The sequence below is a fragment of the Bolinopsis microptera genome, chromosome 11 (genome assembly GCF_026151205.1).
Source record: "Bolinopsis microptera isolate Bmic1 chromosome 11, MBARI_Bmic_1.0, whole genome shotgun sequence".
NCBI classification, from domain to species: Eukaryota; Metazoa; Ctenophora; class Tentaculata; order Lobata; family Bolinopsidae; genus Bolinopsis; species Bolinopsis microptera.
The window spans coordinates 19,249,535-19,274,666 of NC_087082.1; the positions used below are offsets into that span (position 1 = coordinate 19,249,535).

The window sequence follows — 25,132 nt, forward strand, 5'->3', positions numbered from 1 at the left end:
AAGAAGCTCCTGAACACCATAAATTTTTGATTTTATTATCGTGTTGTAAATAAAAATTCGATACACAATATTATACACAACACTAATAGACTAATACTATACGTGAATCAATTGTGAACGAGCTTAGACTCAGAATAAAGTGATTCATGAAGGAAACATCATGTAAACCGTAAAAATGGAACCTGCTTTTTATTGCAGCCATTTTCCGTTATCTATATTGCCCTTCAAATCGAATAACATTAAAGTTATAACATCCATATTGTTACCAGGCTATATTAAACAATAAGAGAGGGGGGAAGGAGGGGGAGGGGGGTTACACTCGTTATGTTCATAAACATAATAGCCTGGTAAAGATTCGGCGGAATGACTGAGCGCCGCCCAGTAACCAGATTGTAGCTTTATAACTATAAGTTACATTAGTATTTAAAAACTTTACGAAGGTCTACATACCAGGTCACCGTATTAAGTTTGGCATTGCATGGGAAACTCTCAAAGTCAAACTTGGTCGTGACGTTTGTAGTGAGCTATAGTATCCGTACAAAATTCCCACAGACAGGTTTCTTGGATGGATATTTTTTTGGATTAATTTTCTCACAAACATAGTCATATTTTGAGCAGTTAGGATAGTAAAAATTGGTGACAAATATTCGGTTTTATCGTTTTCATAAGCAGAAATTAATCACAAAAAAGCTTATCAATGCTGAGATTTGAGTGAGACCATAAATTTGCAACGGGTGATAGTATTGTTTCTCAATCGTGAGTCCAATAGTACAGTTCAGTTGTTTTAAATTTCGTTGATAAAAAGAGAAACATCGTATTTTTTAAATGCAGAAAAATCTAAATATTTCGAAATTTAACGTCAACATCTAAAGATATAACTATATCTTACTTTTGAAAAACTAAGTCTTACTTTTGAAATGTTTTCTCTCAATCTTAAAAATATTTACTCTCAGTCTTTCTTTGATACAAGTTGTAAACCTCTTTTCGCACAACGAGTATCATGTCCTTCTTATTTCCGAATTCTAGTCCTTGTTCTTTTTTGGTTTCTTTACTTTCTTTACTTTTTTTACTTTTTTTTCTTTCTTCTTCTTCTTAACCAGAGTTATTTTGCCCTCGGCCAACTTCTTTCCATCTGCGCTAACTCCAATGCAGGCGATCTCTGATGGTGCATTTTTGTTTCTCTTTGTCTTGAATTTAGCTACAGAATACGTTGCCTCTCCTTTGCTGTTGGCAAACTTTGGTTTATCTGAAATTATATGTTAACTATTATAATACCTTACCGGACTTTATGTGAACAGACATTAATTAAACGCTGTTATAGGTCCCACATGGCTTTCACCTATTTTTAAATGCCGTTCAAATAAAGTTTGTCCGTTTACTAAAAAAAATGTTTCTGTTGCTTTAAACTTACCGCTGATAAGGTCCCCTTGCTTTCCATTCTTTATCCAGTAAAACTTCACCTCAGCATCAGCATCAAAAGCAGAATCCTTTATTTTACATACCAGGTTAGCCCTGTTCCTCTTGGGTGTAACTTCGTATTCTCCAAAGGAAACCTTTTCAGGACCAGCCTCAACCGTTTTAACACTGGTGACCTCCTCTTGTGTTTTGAAGCTAGCTCTAGCTTTGCATTTGTATATACCTTGCAAAAAACCCTAATGTTAGTGATACTGATATTTTGGTAATGTTATTACACCGACAAAAACAACAAACTTTGTCAATATTTAATTAAGTTAATTTTCCATTTCTCTCACCATCATTTCCCTCTGTTATTTTATTAATAGTGTACTCGAATTCATTGGCTCCCTCGATTTCCTCCCAGTTTTCCCCATCATCATTGCTAAACAACCACTGGACCTTAGCCTTCTGTACGGCAGCAGTACAAGATATAGTGAGGTTTGACAGTCTCTCGATGTCCTCATAAGATTCCTGTTCAGTTGACAACCAGTCTTCCACACATTTTGGACAACATTCACCATCCTCATATACTGGCAGTTCCTGGGTGTGCTATTATAACATGACATTTAAGTTAGAATTGATGTTGTCTTTTTTATAATCATGCAAAAAATAGTTTTTATTGGAAAATTTACTGACGTTGATTTGGAATCTTATTATGACTGGTTTTTACCTGAGCGGGACATGTTTTACATTTCATCTTCTCGCAAACGACTATTCCACCGTCCCTACAGACGCAATCTTTGCAGATGTCTTCATCGTCCCAGCTTGAACCAATCTACATTTTAAATACAGTTAATATAAACCTAAATGACCAGAACGGTCTCTTTATAGCTGGAGAGAGTCAGAGACACTAGAAATCTTACCCGAAATCTAAGAATATGTCCAATTTGTCCATAAACCTATGTAGTTTTCTATTCAATAGTGACTTTACTAAAAAGTAAAATAGCTGATGCCAAACAATCTATATCACTCCTTACCTCCTTAACTTCACCATCATGTTCACACTGACACCCACTTTCATCCACACACTCATCTCCAACCAAGAACATTCCCTTAGGACAGAAGCAGCCCTCGTTACACTGTCCCTCCTGTTTACCGCAGTCTGGGTCCTTGTCACCGCATGTTGCGGGACAAAAGGAACCACATGAGTCGTATGAGAACCCTTCAGGACATGTTAGAGCTGAGGAAATGATTATGAATAGAAGTTAAGATATGAAGGTTAGAACTTTAGAAAGCGTTTCAAGAAAGTTATCTGCACCAAAACTTTTTATATTTGAATAGAGTAGATTTATTATTTGGTGTTTGTGGAAATAAGCTGAACGAAGACACTTCACTCCTAACTCCTAGTCGCCATTGTTTATCCCAGGCTCACTGCTCTGATTGATAATGATGTACTTACTACAGTATGGAGCCTTGTCTCTCCAAGCACCAAGAGTGGCAACTCCCTTCTCCTGGCACTCCTTAACATACTCCTTAACCGCGTGGCACGCGCACGAGTTATCATAACAAGAACATGTGTCGTATTTACAGTTGTACAGAGCAGTCTCCACGTCTACTACCCCGTGGCAGTCAGAGAATGGTGCCGCTGTTGGGGGAAGTGGTGTTGTTATGGTGTTATTGATTGGCTGGAAATTTATCTAAAATTGGCAGATGATAATTTATGATTTTTCTCGTTTTTCGGAGCTGAACTTCCTGTAAACCGATAAATGGTATTTCTCTCTTCTTACCCATGAGGATATCACAGGCCTGGTCTGCGATAGGCTTGGCAGTAGGGAAGAAGGTATCGTCACAGGGGTGCGGTGGCTGGGGTTCCTCCTCACAAACGTCACCTTTAAGAGGTATCTTTTAGCTTTTTGAAGGTTTGTACAATTAGACTTATTTGTGCGATTTAAATGACCGCCGCTTTAAAGTAGATACTTGTATTTCTGTGCATGAAAGTTGTAATGTCCTTCTAGATCTGCTGCAGTTTGCACTTTGCAGTCTAATTATAATCACCATCTATCTTCCAAGACCACCCGAACTCGTTAAGATCGTTTTCCTCTCCCGCGCTGCTAATCTGATCGTTTTCAGCGTTATCGTCCCAGGATCCACATAGCCCGGTAGTACCTTGGTAGTACATGCCGTGGATGGTGGAGGATACTGTGCTGTTACCGTCCCAGATCAGATCTAGAGCTTCTAATCCGTCGTTGAGTTTCAGTTTTACGATAATCTGGTAAACTTCAGTTTAAGGATAATTTGCGGAGTTTTGAACAGCCATCAAACATCATATTTCATCATTCATCTGTATTTATAGGTACACACTACACCGCATTCTCTAGTTCCACTCGCACTAATGAATATTAACATCGGCAATTTTTATTTTTCATAATATTGGTTGTTGGCGGGATATAAACTCAATATTTCATTAGTTGAAGTCTATTCGTTTGTCTGCTGTTTAACTAAATCTAATACTAAGATCAAATTTCAGAATCCCCCCTTTCCAACTTCGGTACGTGTCAAACTAGAGTCTAGGTAGCGTACTCTAGTTCGACGAGTGTTTTCTGCTTGTGATCCAACGGCTATTTCCGGGTCCCTATCACAAGATTACAGGTAAGGGTTCAATGGCAGGTGCTCGACATCAGAAACTTCAAAACGTTTAGGATAATTTTTGAAACAATTTTCCGACATCTAGCAACCATGAGCGGTTGGAAATTTCAGAACCTTTCATAATTGATAATTGTAGACTAAGCGGAGAGATAATTTGTTCAGTGACATTAAATCATGAGATTTGGAACAATGATAACATTGATCAGCTTCTTACAGTAAGATTCATGGCTAGCCCTTGGTTGAGCAAACTGGTTACGCAGTTCCAAACTATTAAATCTATATCATAGCATATCTTAGCGAACTCGATATGGACAATAGATCATACGCTGATAAATATTGACCACGCACCACACACTTCTTGATATATGCACAAACTTTATCAATCTATTTTCATGTTTGCCAGACCGCAAACCATGGTTACTAGATGTCAGAAAATTGGTTTACAAATTATCGTAAACGTTTTGAAGTTTCTGATGTCGTGCACCTGCCATTGAACCCTTACCTGTAATCTTGTGGGGGACCGGAAGCAGAAAACACTCGTCGAACTAGAGTACGCTACCTAGACTCTAGTTTGACACGTACCGAAGTTGGACAGGGTTGATTTCTGACGAACTTAAGTTGTCCAACCAAAATACGTGTATTAGTATTTTAGTTATATATATATATATATATTAGTTAATTAGTTAATTAGAATTCGACCAAAAAACTTACGCTTTCGCCGGCTCTCTTGATCGTCATTTCCTCAGCGGTGCCAGGCCATATTTTAGCGTAAGGAGGGGTCTTCTTTTTACCGTTTACCGTCAGTTCTCCTTCTGGTCCGAGATATACTTTAACCTCTGAAAGATGAAGTGGTGCTAAAAATATTATTTTGAGCAAGGGGTTCACAGGTGTATTTATTTGTGGCATTAAAGTTGTATATTTAGCTAAAATTATAATTCGAAGAAGTCATACTATTGATGATAATTTCCACGGCATCATTCCAAGCTACATTCTTGTTGTCACCCCTGTGTTTATTTGTTCCAATGACCTCAAAGTCTTCGGTTTTTATCTGAAATAGAAGCATTTAAGGACGAGTTGATTCCAGCTGTGCTTCCCTAGATATCAACAGTTCACTTTCTCAGAGATTAAAGATCAATAGTTTCGTTGCAATTGATATCACTTACGACGGTGAATCTGCAGTTTCCTCCCTGGAAGTCGTGTCTGTGTCCATCAAAACTCTTGTAATGGGGATCTCCTGTTACCAGACAAGTAGCTGGTTCTGAAGGGGATTGGATGGTCAGGATATAATTAGGAACTATTAACATAAAATATAAATGATTTTTCTTCATCATTACATTGCAATGTTGAGTGGAGTTAACTGAGTAATGTCTATAATAATTGGGATTACGCGACAAGATACACGAGTATCGGCATTCAATGCAATTACAGTTTCAACACCGTGTTTTGGTTCAGCCGAAATGAATTTTACAATTATTTTTTGCATAATTTTTTTCACTCCAGCTGCAGTCTGGTAGTGCTGAGTATCACGATAATTTTTAGCTCTCTTATTCCATGTTTTTGTTTGCCTCATATTAGATATTTTGATTTTTGTAAATGCAACTGTAATGCATTAATGTAAAATTTATTTGAATTTTGAAATAAAGAAAAGGTTCCCCGCCTTTAGCGCACAGTTCCTGACAGTTCCCATCAGTGTACAACTCCTCGCCCTCCTCACACGTGACTCCTTGTTCCTTACACTCACACTCTATCTCTCCCGCTGTATTACACGTGCACAATTCAAACTCTCCTTCATCCCACGACTCCGTCTCCTGCAAAGTTATTGTATGTTTTGAATTTAGCTTTATCTTTTGCAAATGCCAAATCGGCCCTCCCAAAAAGCAATTCCACAATAAATTTGGTTGATTGATTCGGGTGCCAGAGTGAATCAGTAAACGTTGTAATAACTGTGATTATGTATTCAATTATTTGTTTAATTAGTTACCTAACGAACCTCATAATCCCCCACATCAGTGTAACAGACAGCGATGACCTTTAGTTCTATATCAACACAATCTGTCACCTCCTCTTTAGTTACACACGCTTTGTATATCCCCTCTTCCTCATTGTCTGCATCACATACCTGTTGTGGTTTTGTATTCATTTTCACTCGGTCAGAGTTATTGGGATTTTATCATTTGCTGCGCTGGGTAAATAATAGATATCAAATAATAATTATCAAATAATAATATGTAATGGATGGGAATATTTTAGCTAGTTTCGAAACCTGACAGCAAAAGTAAGGACGCTTTTAACTATTTATTGAAAAGCCCAGAATTTTGTTTTTTTCAAACAAAAGTAATCTTTTGGTAAAACAAAACAAAACTGTTCGTAATAAAAATCAAAAAATTCAAAAAAATCAAAAAAAATCAAAAAAAATCAAAAAAAATCAAAAAAATCAAAAAAATCAAAAAAATCAAAAAAATCAAAAAAATCAAAAAAATCAAAAAAATCAAAAAAATCAAATTAAACGACTCGATTAACTCATTACCTTGAGAGTTTTTCCACCATCTTGTAGTGTAAACTTTCCACCCTCGAAGTCTACTGGTTTATCAGCAGGTCCCATAAACCAGTTGAAGTTTTCAGCTTCAAACTCATCATCACTCAATATTCTAACCTGAAACAAATCAAGAGATTACTATCGTATCCCTTCATTTTTTGTTTCAAATGAGGAAAGTTTATTTACTAAAATTTCTTCATTGGTATAAAATAATCATGAAAATTCTCTTAATAATTCAATCAATTATCCTTGTTGGATCCTCACAATAATCCTCCTCCACTCACCGACATAGTCTGACACTCTCCCTTTATAACGACCCTAGGAGACTCTCCATCAATATCAATGTAATCAATTGCAGGTACTGGAATAACCACCATGTCGAACGTACATTCTCCTACCACACCGTTAAACACTATTTCTGTTTTGTAGTCGTTATCATCGTGTTTGTACACTGGCTGTGGGGTTGATGGGTTTAGCTGTAGACTATTATTGTAATTATGCTGTGTAATTATGTGAATTAATTTCACCTTGACAGTAGTGTTTTTATTTATTAGATACCCATTTAAGCTTTGTATATGATAGCTTTAAGCCAGTCCATAGAATATGGGAATATTTAACTTACATCAACGGTAAGGGTAAGTCTATCTTCACTGAGTTTGAAGTTGTCAGGTAGGCCCTCTGGGTCCAGTACGTCTCCGTTACTCAGCTTCCATGTGATCTGTAGTTAAAAAGAATAAAAAATGTTGTCTGGAATATTCCATAATAACTCTATTCAACTTCGCCTTAAAACTAAAATATATGTCTGCTGAGTGCTGATTTGCTTTTAACAGCTTAAGATCAATATAGCTTGTATTTCACGGCTGGGATGATAAACCATGTGGGCAAATGTCAGCTACGACAGTGATATCTTTTGTCTACAATTTGTTATCGTTTAGCCATTTTTTGATTAATAATCTTTATGAGACAGTTTTCTCACATATTTACCAATTTTGTCAGCATGAATACACAGTTGTTACTTTGAAACGTCGTTTATCCTAACAGTGCAGTATCATTTGTCGCAAGAAATCAGAATAATCAGAAATTATTTGGAACTCTCAACAACTGTCTATGGTGATATCTTTGTTAAGCCTCATCAGATATGATATCCTACGATCTATTCAATCAACTTGTTGACAATACGAGAACACCTGGTCATCATTGGAAACTGTGCCTCTACACACTACACACAATACAACAATTCGGAGAACGATTGAGATAATCAGAGCTAAATTGAGGAGTTAAAAACATTAACAATAAACAAACTAAGAACAGAAACCAGCTATTTGTCATAAAACCATTTACCCATTGGCAATTTTGATTTTTAACTGAGCTGCATTCTTTATTAGTTAAAAATATTTGATAAAAAGTAACACTCACATCATCAGGCGAAACAAGTACACTTTCATGTAGCACACACTGCATAGTTGCAGGTCCTTCGTATCATATCAACCCTCCTCACAACTATCCTTGCTTACCTTGCGGACAATATCAACCCTTATCACAACTATCCTTGCTTACCTTGCGGACAATAGCAACCCTCCTCACAACTATCCTTGCTTACCTTGCGGACAATAGCAACCCTCCTCACAACTATCCTTGCTTACCTTGCGGACAATAGCAACCCTCCTCACAACTATCCTTGCTTACCTTGCGGACAATAGCAACCCTCCTCACAACTATCCTTGCTTACCTTGCGGACAATAGCAACCCTCCTCACAACTATCCTTGCTTACCTTGCGGACAATATCAACCCTCTTCACAACTATCCTTGCTTACCTTGCGGACAATAGCAACCCTCCTCACAACTATCCTTGCTTACCTTGCGGACAATAGCAACCCTCCTCACAACTATCCTTGCTTACCTTGCGGACAATAGCAACCCTCTTCACAACTATCCTTGCTTACCTTGCGGACAATAGCAACCCTCCTCACAACTATCCTTGCTTACCTTGCGGACAATAGCAACCCTCTTCACAACTATCCTTGCTTACCTTGCGGACAATAGCAACCCTCTTCACAACTATCCTTGCTTACCTTGCGGACAATAGCAACCCTCCTCACAACTATCCTTGCTTACCTTGCGGACAATATCAACCCTCCTCACAACTATCCTTGCTTACCTTGCGGACAATAGCAACCCTCCTCACAACTATCCTTGCTTACCTTGCGGACAATAGCAACCCTCTTCACAACTATCCTTGCTTACCTTGCGGACAATAGCAACCCTCTTCACAACTATCCTTGCTTACCTTGCGGACAATAGCAACCCTCCTCACAACTATCCTTGCTTACCTTGCGGACAATAGCAACCCTCCTCACAACTATCCTTGCTTACCTTGCGGACAATAGCAACCCTCCTCACAACTATCCTTGCTTACCTTGCGGACAATAGCAACCCTCCTCACAACTATCCTTGCTTACCTTGCGGACAATAGTAACCCTCCTCACAACTATCCTTGCTTACCTTGCGGACAATAGCAACCCTCCTCACAACTATCCTTGCTTACCTTGCGGACAATAGCAACCCTCCTCACAACTATCCTTGCTTACCTTGCGGACAATAGCAACCCTCCTCACAACTATCCTTGCTTACCTTGCGGACAATAGCAACCCTCCTCACAACTATCCTTGCTTACCTTGCGGACAATAGCAACCCTCCTCACAACTATCCTTGCTTACCTTGCGGACAATAGTAACCCTCCTCACAACTATCCTTGCTTACCTTGCGGACAATAGCAACCCTCTTCACAACTATCCTCGCTTACCTTGCGGACAATAGCAACCCTCCTCACAACTATCCTTGCTTACCTTGCGGACAATAGCAACCCTCTTCACAACTATCCTTGCTTACCTTGCGGACAATAGCAACCCTCCTCACAACTATCCTTGCTTACCTTGCGGACAATAGCAACCCTCCTCACAACTATCCTTGCTTACCTTGCGGACAATAGCAACCCTCCTCACAACTATTCTTGCTTACCTTGCGGACAATAGCAACCCTCCTCACAACTATTCTTGCTTACCTTGCGGACAATAGCAACCCTCCTCACAACTATCCTTGCTTACCTTGCGGACAATAGCAACCCTCTTCACAACTATCCTTGCAACCAACAGGGAAAGGATCGGAACAGGTAGCGAAACATCCTTTACCACAACTATCATATACCATAGAATCAGGGCACTCTTTCGGACAGAAATTACTGGATCTCCAACCTGGAGTGGTTATATTAATGCTTTTCATACAAAGTTACAACAAAGTCTTCATGTTATGTATCCTGGGTTTGGACAGGATATTAGTTTCAGTAAAAATGTATTGATCACGTGACAGTCCTCTAAGGGTTATTTCAAATCTGGTTATTTTGAATTTAATAATAATAACTGCTTCTCTATTAGCTGGTTCTAGCTAAAAGATCGTAATTCAGTAATCTGTCTCACCTACTACAGGGTTTCCTGAATCAGCACATTGCTTAGCATAGATAGCAGCGTTCGAACATACATTAACATCACTGGAAGGATCGATGCAGGTATCAAACATACAATTCTGAGAGAAGTTATGATGTTATTTGGACACTGTAATATACGCTATCAAAGGATTATTATTATCTTTGAAGACCTTGAAGAACCATTTTTTTAGCGCAATGTTACAAATCATTGTGAGCGTGTGAAATTCCTCTTCAGAAAAGTGCATGCAGAGCACCTCCCTCGGCTTGGCATTCTTCAGTGCGCGCAATGTTGCTTCAGTGTGCACAATGTTGCTTCAGTGTGTACAATGTTGCTTCAGTGTGCACAATGTTGCTTCAGTGTGCACAATGTTGCTTCAGTGTGCACAATGTTGCTTCAGTGTGCACAATGTTGCTTCAGTGTGCACAATGTTGCTCCAGTGTGCACAATGTTGCTTCAGTGTGCACAATGTTGCTTCAGTGCGCGCAATAATACTTTCAGCGCTGCTATATAACAAATAATTTGAGTTCAGGAATAGCATGTACTAGTACCCCCAAAGGGGAGCCGTGAGTAATTCGTTGTTTGTTTGCTGTGCTGTCTTTATTAGCTGTGTGTTGCTTGGCTGTGTGATGTCAGGTACAGGTATAAAAACACCATCTACCGGAAATAGACGTGGCTCTGTGACAGGAACAGGGCAAAACACTAAAAAAGAGCATCATAATGTTGATAGATGCCCATGTAGCCATTCGAATGCTGGAAGCTTCAAGCTAGTATGCACAGGATGCAAACAGAACTGGCATGCAGATTGTCTGGGACTAAAGGGTATCACGAAGCCGTCAATATTGAAGCTGGAACAGTGGTTATGTCCATTTTGCTACGTAGCACCTGTACCAACCAACTCACACGACAACTTCTGCTACAAATGTCGGAACACCCTGAGTCTACAACAGTCCAATAGTGATTATGAGGTACACTCTGCCTGTCAGAACCTCAAAGACATAGAAACCTTGACAAAATCACTATCAACAATTGATGTTGATAAAATGAAAGAGTCAATCCAGGTGATCCAAAACCTCGACCTTCACCTGCAACACCTGCTAACCAATGAACATGGTTTGAAAGACCACCAAAACCGGGTCAAAAGCATAGAAGACCACTGTAAAGGAGAACTAAGTGAAGATGTGAATGGTGTTAAAACGGCTATTGAGGACCTTCAGAAACAAATCACTGATCTTTCCACCAAAGGTCTTGTCTCATCTACTGCTCCCAAGCTTGACACTGAGAAACTGATACATGATATCATTGACCAGCTTGATGAACATACTCGGCAGGAACCGCACATTTCTCTTGAAGGATATCAAGCAGTCTCTAGACCAACTGTCTACCCAACAGACTACAATTCCTCACGATAAGCCATCATCTGGCTCTGCATTAAATGATAAGCACCTTCTATCAAAGACCATCTTTAAAAATGAAGAAAAACCTGTGGCAGACACAGTGGAAGAATTCATAGACAGTGATGCTGAATCAGATCTTCTCCAGTACTGCGAATCTCTTCAGTTCAGCCAGGAGAATGGGCACTCAGTGTGTTCGTTTGGAGAGAAATACAAATACAGTGGATCCAGGGATGAGAACAAGAAAAATGCAGAAATACCGGAGAAACTGGCTGCGCTCATCCTGAAAATTAATGAGAAGTTCTGTGCAGAAGAAAATCCTGTAATGAATAGCGTGTTGATCAACCGCTACGAAGAAGGCGAGGGTTACCTGCCAGAACATTCTGACAACGAACCAGTGATACATCCAGAATCTAGCATATTGACTCTTTCCATTGGAGGTGAATGCGAAGTCCTCTTCACTGAAATGAACAACTCAGTTCACACACACAAGTGTACCCCCAGGTCAGTTTACAGGATGACCAGAAGGAGTCAGGCTCACTACAAGCACTCTATCCAGAAGGGGTCAGTCACTGGTGCAGTACGATATAGTTTTACTTTCAGATCAATAGACGGAAAGAATCGTGCTAGTACTTGTATCTTCTCTGATTCAAACGGATCAGGTATGAAATTTGGAGAGGATCACAAGAGGAGCTTTGGTAAATGGCTGCCTGGTCGGAATGTTTGGACTCCGACAATAGATGACATTAACCCATATCTTGCATGTGGATACAAGAACGTTGTTATTATGTGTGGTATTAATGATGTTAGAAGACCATCTGTTAAATCTCAACGTGAAATTTTTGCTATATTTAGTCTTTTAGAATTCAAGATTGAGCAAATCCAAGAGGCCAATCCAACTGCTCAAGTATTTCTTTGTCCACTTTTACCAACTCGAAATACTGACTTAAATAGGAAAGTTCTATACTTTATAGAGCTTATTCGACGTGAGCTACTTCCCAAAAACTTTGGTGTCCAGTTCGTTGATGGCTTTGATGACTTCCTGGATAATAACACTGGCTTACTTTGCCCAACCTTGTCCAGGGAGTTTGACAAATATGGCCGGACGGATTACCTGCACCTTAATTGGAAGGGAGTGGCCAAACTTGCTACTTTAATCCGTAATACTGTCCTTGTTAGGATGCATGGAGGGACTGATAGGAGGAAGAGGGGTAGGAGGGACGGTAAGGTTGGTTCAACACTTTATTCTCATGCCGCCGGAGGACAGCCTCATGTTGAAGGCTATCAGCCTCCAGTATGAATGTTCTTAAAAAAGAGGTCTGTGCCCACTGTTTAAAAAGTATCTATCTAGGTCAATCTATATTTGAATGCTACAACTGTAACTGTCCCATTCACTCTAGATGCTATAACACCAGTGACAAACAAAATCAAAAAGTTGACTTGTACTGCAATAATTGTCTCCACCTAGCAGTAATCCGTTATAACCCATTCAAGCTTCTGAATGATGACAATGATGATAACACTGATGCAGATGATGTTACACGTAAAATCTCTGAGGTACTTGAAAGCTGTGACTCATATTCTGTAAAAGGCATAAACCACACCTTTGCTCACGAATTACAAGTGCAAAACTCACTAATATTTCAAAATCTTGATGGCAACAAATCAAACTTTGACTCGCTGGCAATTGAAATAGCTAGATTTACTAACAAATTCTCTGTAATTGGTCTCGCTGAAACAAATGTTGGCCCTGAATTGAAAAACTTGTACGAACTCACAGGCTATGAGAGCTTCTATCAAGATACCTTTGACTCGAAAGTAAAAGGCTCAGGAGTAGCTCTATATGTCCTTAACTCCTTTAATGCTGTTAAAAATAACAACCTGTCACAAGTAACAGAAAATCTAGAAACCCTCTTTGTAACCATAGGAAGTATAGGAAATTCTACTTCTATAGGAGTAATATACCGCCCTCCAAGTGGCAATGCTGAGCAAGCTCTCCAAGAATTGTCGTCAATCCTTGATAAAGCACCAAAACATACACAAATTGCAGGTGATTTTAACATTAATCTCCATGGTAAACACAGTAACATTATTGCACAGTATGAAGACGTCCTATTCAGTAGAGGCTTCTTCCCATTGATATCATTAGCAACTCATGAAAAGCCTGGATGTAATGCCTCATGCATCGACAACATCATTACAAATGACCTAGACTCTGTTACTGCCTCTGGAGTCATAACTGATCACATATCTCACCACCTCCCTATATTTAATATATCTGACTGGGAAATTAGCAAGACCAAAAATACTCATAAGCACACTCAATATTATGACTATTGTAAGTCAAACACTGATAAATTTGCTGAAGTCTTGGGTAATAAACTAGATAATGAACCAATTATAGATTTTACCAACTTTCATGATATCTTTAAAAACAGCATTGACGAAACCTGCAAACTAGCTGTACCCAAAACCACTAAGCGCACTATCCAGAACAACCCCTGGATTACTGGCGGGATTATAGCCTCAGTAAACCACTGCCATGGACTGTATGATGACTGGGAGTTGATAAACGAAGAGGACCGACTAGCAGAGTTGACGGGAGACCCTTCAGTCCAGTTGCCAGAGGAGGAGGCGGGTACAGTTACCAGGTATGGTAACTTTCTCAAATAAGGAAAAATGCAGTCACTGCCTTAAGAGCTTATGTTTAGGTCAAAAATTTGTTGAATGTTTTAAATGTAATTGCATTATACATGAAAAATGTTTCAAAAACTCTGAAGCAACCGTGATCAACTCAAATTACTTTTGTAGTCAGTGCAAAGCGCTAATCCTTAAACAGTACAACCCGTTTAAAGATATGATTAGTAAGTCGGATAACAATAACAACGACCCCTTGATTCTGAAAATGTCACAAGTTCTAGAATATTGTAAGCCTTACTCCACCAACAAATTTAATAACGAACTTAGTGCCGATCTTCATAAAAATGGTGGCTCTTTCTTCCTGAATATCGACGGCAATAAAAGCAACTTCGACCATCTCATATCTGAATTAGAGTGCCTCAAACACAATTTCCCTATCATAGGCCTTGCCGAAACCAATATTAGCCCAGAAGAGAGTTCCGTTTACCCTATTAATGGATTCAATAGTTTCTACCAGACTACAATGCATAACAAATCGAAAGGAACGGGCGTTGCAGTTTATGTTCACAATGCTTTTAATGCAGTCGTTAATGTAGATGTATCAAACGTCACCAGTAATTTAGAAAGCCTCTTTGTGACTATTCATCAAGAATCTAAAACTATAAACGTAGGAGTAATCTATAGACCCCCTAGTGGAGACATTGACGAGTTTCTCGCTGAGCTACAAGTAATTATGGGTAAACTCCCAAAGTTAAATGTACATGTAATGGGTGATTTTAATATTAACCTCCATAACGGCAATAGAAGATGCACACAAGAATTAGAAAACATAATGCTCGGATTAGGGTACTCACCAACGATATCTATCCAAACACACGAAAAGCCTGGATGTAAACCATCCTGTATTGATAATATTTTCACTAATGAAATCGAAAGCACGTTGTTTACAGGAACGTTGCAACTCAATGTTTCTCACCACCATGCCATCTTTCAAATCAATAGTTGTCTTAATTTTGTAGCTGATGAACCTAAACTTAAACACGCACAATATTACGACTATAGCACCTCAAATGTAGACGCCTTTCTCACATCAATTGATAATGAACTACATACCAATCCTCCTGAAAACTTCAGTAGTTTCTGCACTACTTTTCAGAAGCACCTAGACGAGGCATTCAAACTTGACAAACCGAAATTATCTAAACGTAACGCTTTGAACAACCCATGGATTACTAGTGGTATTGTTACCTCAATTCGAACGAAAGACTCGCTCTATGATTTGTGGAAAAAGTCTCAGAAGAAAAAATGTTTATTGCTAACTAATAATAATAATATTAAACGCGAGGAGTGTAATTGCCTCACTTGTATGAATATAGCAAAAAGATACCTTGAATATAAGGATTACAGGAAGCATCTCAAGGTACTTATTGACCGTGTCAAGAAGAATCATCATGCAGGTAAATTAACTGACTGCTCTGGTGATAGTAAGAAAACGTGGGAAATCATAAACACTATTCGTGGAAAATCCAGGCGTGAAATAAAGCCATGTTTTATCCTTAACGATCAAAAAATAATAAATCGTAGGATGATTGCTAATGAATTCAATAAATATTTTCAGTCGATTGCATCCAAACTAAATGAAAATTATTCTGAAGATTATATAACCCTGGATGCAATTCCCTCATTCTCAAACTTCTTACCTAAAACCTGTGAGTCAAGTATATATCTAAGTGATTGTACACAGTATGAAATTATAGATATTATTAATGAGTTCACAAATGGTAAATCTAGTGACATTCCAATTCACGTTATAAAAAAGTCTGCTAGAATAATATCTCCCTTTTTAGCCAAGCACTTTAACCATTGCATGCAACAGGGGATATTCCCAGATGAACTTAAATTAGGAAAGATAAGTCCCATCTATAAAAAAGATAATCAGGAACTATTTGAAAACTATAGGCCAATATCAACCTTACCAGTATTTGGAAAAATTTTAGAGAAACTTATTTATAAACGTATGTACAGCTTCCTAATTGCTAAAAGAATCATTTATGAGAACCAATTTGGATTTAGAAAGGGTCACTCAACAAGCCACGCACTGAACTTATCTGTTAGCCATATCGAATCACACTTAAAAGACAGGAAACACGTTCTTGGCATTTTTATTGATTTAAGTAAGGCTTTCGACACGATATCTCACGAGAAGCTTTTATTCAAATTAAATAATTACGGAATTAGGGGCAACGCACTGAATTTGATAAAAAGTTACCTGTCAAACCGGAGCCAATATGTTCACGTCTTAAATGAAAACTCCGATAAACTTCCTGTTGAGTGGGGAGTTCCCCAAGGCTCTGTTCTTGGTCCCTTACTATTCCTCCTGTATATAAATGACCTATGCAACGTATCTAATAAAGGCAAGTTTATCTTATTTGCTGACGACACTAACCTATTCGTTTCTGCAGACTCGAAAAAAGACGTTTATAATGTAGCTAACGATATTCTTTCGTCTATTTCTAGATACATGAAATGTAATCTACTACATATTAACGCTAAGAAGAGCTGTTATATGTATTTCTCCCCAAACAAACGTGTAAATGAATCGTCTACATGCAGTACACCCGATGATTTAAATCTCTCCATAGACGGCTCCATAATAATACGTGTTAAAACAACTAAGTTTCTAGGTGTGCTGATTGATGATAAACTGAACTGGAAACCTCACATCGAATCACTAAATAAGAAACTAAGAAGTGCTTGTGGACGTATTTACCGCATAAAAAACTGTCTACCTATAAAACTGCACAAGCAGATATACCACACACTATTTGAATCACACCTTACGTTCGCCATCTCAGTATGGGGTGGTGTCTCTAACCAAGTTATCAACCCTATATTCTTAACACAGAAGAGATGTATTAGAATAATTTTTGGAGATGCAAACTCATACCAAAACAAATTCAAAACATGTGCTCGTTCTAGACCTATTCAATGTAAAATACTGGGTAAATATGAGTCTAATGTTAATAACTCTGTTAATCCACGTATTAAACCATGTGCAAAGTGTGTCCGCTCTAAATCGGTAGTTCATAATAAACTTGTTAGACCCTTATGTTGTCAAAAACTAGGAGCTGAATTCCATTCCAAGGAATCAACCAAACCATTATTTAACAGTCATAAACTCCTTACTGTTCATAATCTTTACAAACTTCGTACTATAACTGAACTTTTTAAAATAGTGAAATATAGGGTACCCATATCTCTCTACTCTTTACTTAACATGTCTGAACTGAGGGATGACCGTCTAATACCACCAAAGCCAAGCCATAACTTTATTTATAAATCTTCTTGGCTTTGGAATCAATTCAAGGACTCCAATCCACAGAATAAACCTGACTTTGTGAACACATCCTGTAACTCAATCAAATCAAGGCTAAACCGATCTCTTCTAGATGCCCAAACCAGGTTCGATAATGAGTGGCATAATGACAACTTTAGCAGTTTTGGACCATGCTAGATTATTGATAAAAACGTGGAATTTATGTAAACAAATACTTAATTACTTAAATATTGCCGTTTCCGTACGGCGCTATACGTAATATATGTTAAAAGCGCGCCGCAGCTGCTCCCTACCTCAACATTTGCGCGGGTTTCTTAAGCGCGCACGTACATTTATTCTTGGCCGTTAATCAGACCCATGACATAACGCTATAGGTGGCAGTGACTGTAATTTTCTTCAACAATTACTGAATTATCCATCCATAAAGTGATTTACAAAATGACACCTAAACCTCGTGTTTCGGTGTTCACTTAAACGGTACTTGGCGGCTGAACTGTGGTGTCTGACGTTTGCAGCTAAATCGGACTCTGCATGATATTGTATTAGCAAATTTGTATAGTGTATAATTGTTTAGTGTTTATAATACTCTGCAACCTGGTAGCACGGCTGACACAAAAACAAAATGTTGGCCTGGCTTGTGCATAACCAAGTAAATAACACGCACTCCGATAAAAGCCGTCTGGAGAAACTCCGCAAAATGTTCATTGTAGTCAACGGGCACAAAGAAGCACTACTGGCAATTGTGTCCTTTACCCTCCTACATAATTTGAACATTTTTGTGGCTAACTCATTGAACAACATCTGAATTAAAATGTGTCTAGTATTAAAAGATTCAGTAAGTAATTTTTTCATGTACGCTGTACACTGTAGTTAGTAAATCAAATCAAACTTTTTCGATCAGCCGCGCGCTGAACCAGTGTTGCACTAGGTAAAAATTGTGTATATTTTGTTCATTTTTGACATGAGTGTAAATTAATTTATTAATTTATCACAAATTATTTTATTATAATATAACCACTTATGTGAAATGGTTATTTTGACTTTAAATATTTGAACTAAATATGAATTGATTGTGGGTATAAAATAAAATTTGTTTTACTAAAAAAAATTTGTTTTACTGGGCGAAAGTCAGGAAAGTTAAGTGTAAACAAGGCGAAACTGACACAAAAGGGGGCACATGCCTGTGTTCTATCTGCTGTAATAAAAGAAACCATTATGATGACTACAAAGAATATAGAAAGGCTCTAAAAAAGGTTCGTAAAATGGCTGTATCTGAATATTATTCTGACAAGTTTCTTGAAACTCAGGGAAACTCCAAGAAAACCTGGGAACTTATAAATAAAATTCGTGGCAAACAGAAACGTGAGATCAGACCTATATTTACCATAGACAATGAAAAGATAACTAATCGCAGAGTTATAGCGAATGAATTCAATAAGTATTTTGTATCCCTAGCATCTAACCTTAATGCAGCCTACACAGAACTAGGAGAAATACAAATTAATCAGCTTCCAAGTTTCTGTGACCTCTTACCTAAATCGAATACAGCTAATATATATCTACATGACTGCTCACCTGAAGAGGTGGCTAAGATCATATCGGAACTAAAGAATGGCAAGGCTAGTGATATACCAGTACATATAGTAAAGGCAGTATCAGGCAAAATTAGTCCACTACTATCGGTATTGTATAACGAATGTATGCAACAGGGAGTTTTTCCAGACGACCTAAAAGTAGGTAAAATAAGTCCAATATATAAGAAAGAAAATGCTGAGCTTCTTGAAAATTACAGGCCTATCTCAACCTTAGCGATATTTGGTAAAATACTTGAGAAAATTATATTCTCCAGGCTTTACAGTTTCTTCCAGTCGCAAGGATTATTATATGAAAATCAATATGGCTTCAGAAAAAATCATTCGACAAGCCATGCACTTAACTTCTCTGTCGACTACATTGAAAAATCACTAAGAGATAAAAATCATGTACTAGGCATCTTCATTGATTTAAGTAAAGCTTTTGATACAATCTGTCATGATAAACTGCTTAAAAAACTGAATGATTATGGAATTCGAGGGACTGCAAATAAATTAATAGCCAGTTACCTCTCTAATAGGCAGCAATATGTTTCAGTACTTGGAGAAGAATCCGAAAAACTGTCTGTAATATTTGGTGTGCCTCAGGGGTCAGTATTAGGTCCCTTGCTTTTCATTATCTACATCAATGAAATATATAGAGTATCAGACCTAGGTAAGTTTATACTTTTTGCCGATGACACCAACATATTTGTTGTAGATAAATGTATAAAAACACTTTACTGCAAAGCTAACAAAATTCTTAAACTTGTTCATCAATATATGAAGAGTAACTTGCTGCATATCAACACAAAGAAATGTTGTTATATCCACTTTAAGCCGAACTGTAGAAATGAACCAGATTCAAACACTAATGAATTAGAACTGACACTGAATAATATAATAATTAAAAAGGTAGAGGAAACTAAGTTTCTTGGAGTCATTATTGACCAAAAACTGAACTGGGATGCTCACTTGAGAGCGTTAAATCGTAAATTGAAATGTGAGATTGGTAGACTATGTGGAATCAGACGCTGTGTACCTAAAACACTCTATAAGGACCTGTACCACACCCTTTTTGAATCACACCTATGTTATGGAATATCTGTTTGGGGAGGTGTATCAAATAATAAACTAGAAGCCATATTTAAAACACAAAAGAAATGCATAAGAATTCTCTTTGGTGATAATGATGCGTACTTCAATAAGTTCAAAACATGTGCCAGAGTAAGGCCTATCACTAGGGATAAGACCGGTAAAGTTATCAAGCAGATGTTAGGCAAAGATTTCTTTGAACTAGAACACAGTAAACCAATCTGTAACGAGTATAACTTCCTGACTGTCCACAATCTTCATAAGTTGCACTGTTTACTGGAAATGTTTAAAATTAATAAGTTCCAATCACCAGTCTCAATGTTCTCTTTATTCAACAGGTCACCAAGACGAGACAACTACTTCATCCCACCCACTCCGTCCTCACTATTCATCTACCAATCAACCAGTATTTGGAATCACTGCCGTAAGTCAACGAGTGAAATAGACTTCTCCACTCCTATCAGTATATTCAAGAATAATCTTAAGAAAGCTTTGTTAGAACTACAATCTAAATATGACAGACAACTATGGTGCAGTTACAACTTTGATGCAAATGAATTATCATTGAAATAGGTTAATTAACTAAACTTAATCATATGAGTAAACCACGGTGTTATTGCAAAGAACCATGACAAGGGTATCAGACCTATATATTAATCTAAGAGACGAAACAAAACGAATCATCATACAACAAATTTTAAAATCCTGCGGCACAGGACCCTGTTGTTTTCCTACTCTGCCTCTCCCAAACCCCTCTCCTTCCCCTTTCTTCAGGTTTATTCTTCAATTTTTTAAATTAGATAGCAGATATATTTTCTTTCGAATTAGTAATGGCATTATACATTATTTGGTATCGTATGTATGTTGTGTTTAGTGTTTGCTAACTAGGTATGTGCTGTATATTTTAAAGAATTTTGAGGCTCACGACGTCTCGTCCCATGGGTTGAGTTGTAAGCTGAGTATATGTTCAAATCGCCTTACTTCGTATGGTGAAACATCGACAGGTTTGCCTTGACCTTTCGGACGAGTGTTTGCCCACCGGGGATCAAAAAATATGATCACCATGAACATTACTTTGACACGTGAACTTATCAAACGACTGTAATGATTCCATTAAATTTTCTTAGTATATTTAGCTAGTTTATAGTAGATACACACGATCACAGAATAGAAGAGCACAATTGGGCTCTTTGTTCTGCGACCGTGTTTCCTCGGTGGGCCGACAGGTTTTTGTTGTGTAGTAGTGCTGGGGAAAAAACACGCTTTAAATATCAATGAATGTAAATATTGATAATTGACGTTAGTGCCACAGTTTATGTGGTAAAAACAAATTTAAGGTCAAACATTATATATCGTAGAAGGGCATGATTTACCCACATCACTAAGCATCTGGATGGATAATTAGCACACAAGGATAAACTGACCTTTAAACATGACCACCAGCTATACCACGTAATCATAGCTCCAAAATAAATAAATTGCTCTACATAGAAACATCTGGCCTGATCTTATCACATTGTGGTCCCCTGGGGTTCGGTAAAGCCCTTACAGGCAACTGGGTCCTTTTGCCAGCCACAATAAAACTAGTCATGCCAGTACTGTCATAAACTGTAACCAACTATTTAAAAATAAGATATCTTTTGCTAGAATTTTACATTTTAAGCCATAGAGCAATCTTCTCAATTTTAAAATTTAAAAATAACATTTTACCCTAACTATGATGTGGTGGCATTTCATACTTAACTAAAATTCAACTTTGAAAGTCAATAGATTATTAGTCACAATGAAATTATAGTTTAAGACATCCATTTTGCATTGTGTTTCCAATATTAGAATTTATGATATGTATTGATTGAATAATTGGTAATAAATTTAACTTTTGTTTTATTAACTTTTGTTTTATTAAATGTTGCTTCAGTGCGCGCAATGTTGCTGTACAGTGTACATTCAGAAATACGGTGCTTCTATGACACAAACTTCACAATCGTACTTCACTCTTTCAGCTCTTACATGAACACAGAAAGTGTTGACAAATCCTACAGAAATATTTGGTACTTGCCTTAAACGACTGAGTAACATCCACGGGACAGCTCTTGAAAGGCTCCTGCTTGTATCTAGAACAATATTGTTCAACCCAGTTCCTCACTGCCCTCGTAACAAGATCACATGGGTCCACTGCTTCGGGTGGGTTCGGACAACCGTCGTCGTTGTTGGAGTATCTGAAAGCCGCTCCCATGATATTGGGGCTATTTACTATTTGTCCGTCCTTGTTCCTGTAGTCATGGTAAAAGTTTCCGTCCCAGATTCCGCACATTCCTTCTGTTTTTTCGTAGTACGTCCCGTGGATCTAGGAATAAAGTAGTAGGGAAAAGTCGTCTAATACTCAGAGCATTGTTTCTTCACTTTATGTCGTTTTAATTATTTAATTAATTACCCAAAGATAGATGGCATTTCCAGGGTAACAGGTAACCGTCAACATCTTCTGGTTTTTAATGTAGACAGAGCACTCAGTGTTCTGCACACAGTCAACGTAATCCTGTGTATTATAATATTTCTTGTAAGGAGTTAGAACGGTATTCTGTGTACCGCCGGCAGGAGTGTAGAGTATTTTATTTTGCATCTTGTACTCATCACCTTCGAAGATGAGGAGGCAGTATCTGAAAAAAAATAGTACATGATTGTTTGCTGCTGTATGTGATTATTTTACTGCTGAATGTGATTATTTTACTGCTGTATGTGATTGTTTTACTGCGGTATGTGATTATTTTACTGCTGTATGTGATTATTTTACTGCTGTATGTGATTATTTTACTACTGCTGAATGTGATTATTTTACTGCTGCTATATGTGATTAGTTTACTGCTGAATGTGATTATTTTACTGCTGTATGTGATCATTTTACTGCTGTATGTGATTATTTTACAGCTGTATGTGATTATTTTACTGCTATATGTGATTAGTTTACTGATGTATGGGATTATTTTACTACAAATATTCAGCCTACTGTTTAAAGAGAGAGACGGGTGGAAACAGTCAACAAATATATTTATCCTGCATCTTGGAAACTGACCCAGAGGGGTGAATAACAAAAGATATTTTGACGGGCTGAAACAGACGCCAGGCACAGGAGTGAGCAGCAGTTAGCAGCAATTTCTTTGCACTATAGTGCATATTTAGCATATTTAAAGGTAAAAACTTACTCGGTAATGGAAACTGCACCACTCCTATATTTTTTATTCTTTTGCATGACCTGGAAGTCGAGCGTCTTCACCATAGTGTATGTGCAACTACCCTGGTAATCAAAAGCTCTGCCGTCCCAGCTCCTGTAATGAGGATCTCCGGCTCCGTAACATTTTGCTGACGCTGAGAGAGAGAGATATACTATATATATATATTAGAGAGAGAGAGAGAGAGAGAGAGAGAGAGAGAGAGAGAGAGAGAGAGAGAGAGAGAGAGAGAGAGAGAGAGAGAGAGAGAGAGAGAGAGAGAGAGAGAGAGAGAGAGAGAGAGAGATAGAGAGAGAGAGATAGAGAGAGAGAGAGAGAGAGAGAGATATATATATATAGAGAGAGAGAGAGATATAGAGAGAGAGAGAGAGAGAGATATAGAGAGAGAGAGAGAGAGATATATATATATATATATATATAGAGAGAGAGAGAGAGAGAGAGAGATAGATCGCCATGGCTGATCCGTGTATGCTCTCTCGCCAAATTCTAGAGAGCAATATACACAGATAAGCCGTTTTGAAAAACGCTTGAAAAAGTTGAAATGGCTTATTTATGTATATTGGCTGAATTGTGTATCGATAGAGAGAATTTCAGAGAGCAGATTTTCGACACGAATACACAGATAAGCTCTTTTTGTAAAACATAATGTGATGATATTATGCTCAGCAAAGATAATGACTGGACCACAACAAGTTGAAGTAGATGAATTACCACTTTTTCCCAATGTCACTACGTTCAAAACCTAGCTTGACCTCCCCTACCCTTTTTCGAGTACTTTTGGCTTTTGAATAATATAACGACTCAAAACACTAGTAATCGCACTGTAAATTGACACCCTTATATCGCCGTACGATTTACAGTGAGAGTAGCGCACTGTAAATCGACATGTAAATCCAGTCAATATGATTATGATATGTGAGCCGCCGTTGCACTGTGCAAGGTCAGCTTTGTGATCTGAATCTGAGGGCAAGTTGACGGTTTGTCTACACATAACGCACGGACACTTAACGCACGGGTTAAGGTTACTCATACTGTTAATAAGAAATGTGGGTTCTTTTGCGATAGCGGATAGTCAAAACGCGACAACTAGCGCTGGATGGCGACAACTGCTACTAGCGCTATCCAGCGCTAGTTGTCGCCATCCAGCACTAGTTGTCGCTATTCATTTTCAACGCTGGATAACGCTATCCAGCGCAAAATATAAATTTTGTAGCTGCGTCGTTCACATATTACTTAATCAGATAGCTGTGGGGGGTTTCCAAATGATGACGCTAGTATAATTTGATATTACGGAGTGGGGAGGTTAAAAATGTTCCAAAAAAGATTACTTAACAATGTCAATAATATGTGAAGTGAACGAACGACCCCTACGGCTACACTAACTGGCGCAATTATATATATATATGTATCCTGCTTATATATATAATATATATATCCTGCTGCGCAGCTGTATCGTGGCTTTCGCCACAACACTTGGCGCTAGCTGACGAGTAATATCGCAAATATTTGATTTTGAGTTATTGCGCTGGCCAGCGCTAGCTGACGCGACAATTATCGAAAATTTATCAAAAATTTATATTTTGCGCTAGTTGTTGCTATCCAGCGCTAATTGTCGATATCCAGCGCTAGTTATCGAACTGTTTTCTGCGATGGCCATCACAAACTATCGGGTGCGACCGTACGTCGTATGAGTCGGACTTTTTAAAGTTGCGTACCGCCGTACCAATGTTTGATCACTGATGTATGGTGGCTCAAACCCGCCATCGTTTTAAAATCAAAAATGAAATGACATGAACTTTAACGGCCAGGTA

General features: G+C 38.0%; 3 protein-coding genes across 4 annotated transcripts in view; all 3 read right to left on the reverse strand.

Annotated features, from left to right (window-relative positions):
• Window positions 1–879: 879 nt before the first annotated feature.
• Window positions 880–5,508, reverse strand: LOC134822882 (von Willebrand factor-like). The gene is made up of 11 exons (XM_063834145.1): window positions 5,205–5,508; window positions 4,993–5,089; window positions 4,753–4,877; window positions 3,451–3,664; window positions 3,183–3,284; window positions 2,855–3,040; window positions 2,433–2,635; window positions 2,126–2,230; window positions 1,752–1,995; window positions 1,412–1,639; window positions 880–1,246 (listed from the first exon to the last, which is right to left on the reverse strand). Exons 1-11 carry the CDS (start codon window positions 5,370–5,372, stop codon window positions 1,023–1,025), a joined length of 1,896 nt encoding a protein of 631 aa, XP_063690215.1. The 5' UTR covers window positions 5,373–5,508; the 3' UTR covers window positions 880–1,022.
• A 94-nt stretch (window positions 5,509–5,602) lies between these two features.
• On the reverse strand, window positions 5,603–8,066 carry LOC134822883 (uncharacterized). Of its 2 annotated transcripts, none has more exons than XM_063834146.1 (6): window positions 7,994–8,066; window positions 7,200–7,295; window positions 6,862–7,032; window positions 6,569–6,694; window positions 6,032–6,160; window positions 5,603–5,849 (listed from the first exon to the last, which is right to left on the reverse strand). In XM_063834146.1, exons 1-6 carry the CDS (start codon window positions 8,036–8,038, stop codon window positions 5,613–5,615), a joined length of 804 nt encoding a protein of 267 aa, XP_063690216.1. In that variant the 5' UTR covers window positions 8,039–8,066; the 3' UTR covers window positions 5,603–5,612. The 2 variants fall into 2 exon arrangements, with proteins under 2 accessions (XP_063690216.1, XP_063690218.1); XM_063834148.1 differs by having other exon boundaries at window positions 5,731–5,797.
• A 1,602-nt stretch (window positions 8,067–9,668) lies between these two features.
• LOC134823739 (IgGFc-binding protein-like) overlaps window positions 9,669–25,132 on the reverse strand; it is a 33,251-nt gene continuing 17,787 nt past the window's right edge. The window contains exons 7-12 of the mRNA XM_063835273.1: window positions 23,295–23,457; window positions 22,529–22,751; window positions 22,295–22,441; window positions 22,154–22,204; window positions 10,052–10,157; window positions 9,669–9,829 (exon numbers count right to left, since the gene is read on the reverse strand). Coding sequence (XP_063691343.1) covers window positions 9,669–9,829; window positions 10,052–10,157; window positions 22,154–22,204; window positions 22,295–22,441; window positions 22,529–22,751; window positions 23,295–23,457 — 851 coding nt within the window. The remainder of the gene's footprint in view (window positions 9,830–10,051; window positions 10,158–22,153; window positions 22,205–22,294; window positions 22,442–22,528; window positions 22,752–23,294; window positions 23,458–25,132) is intronic.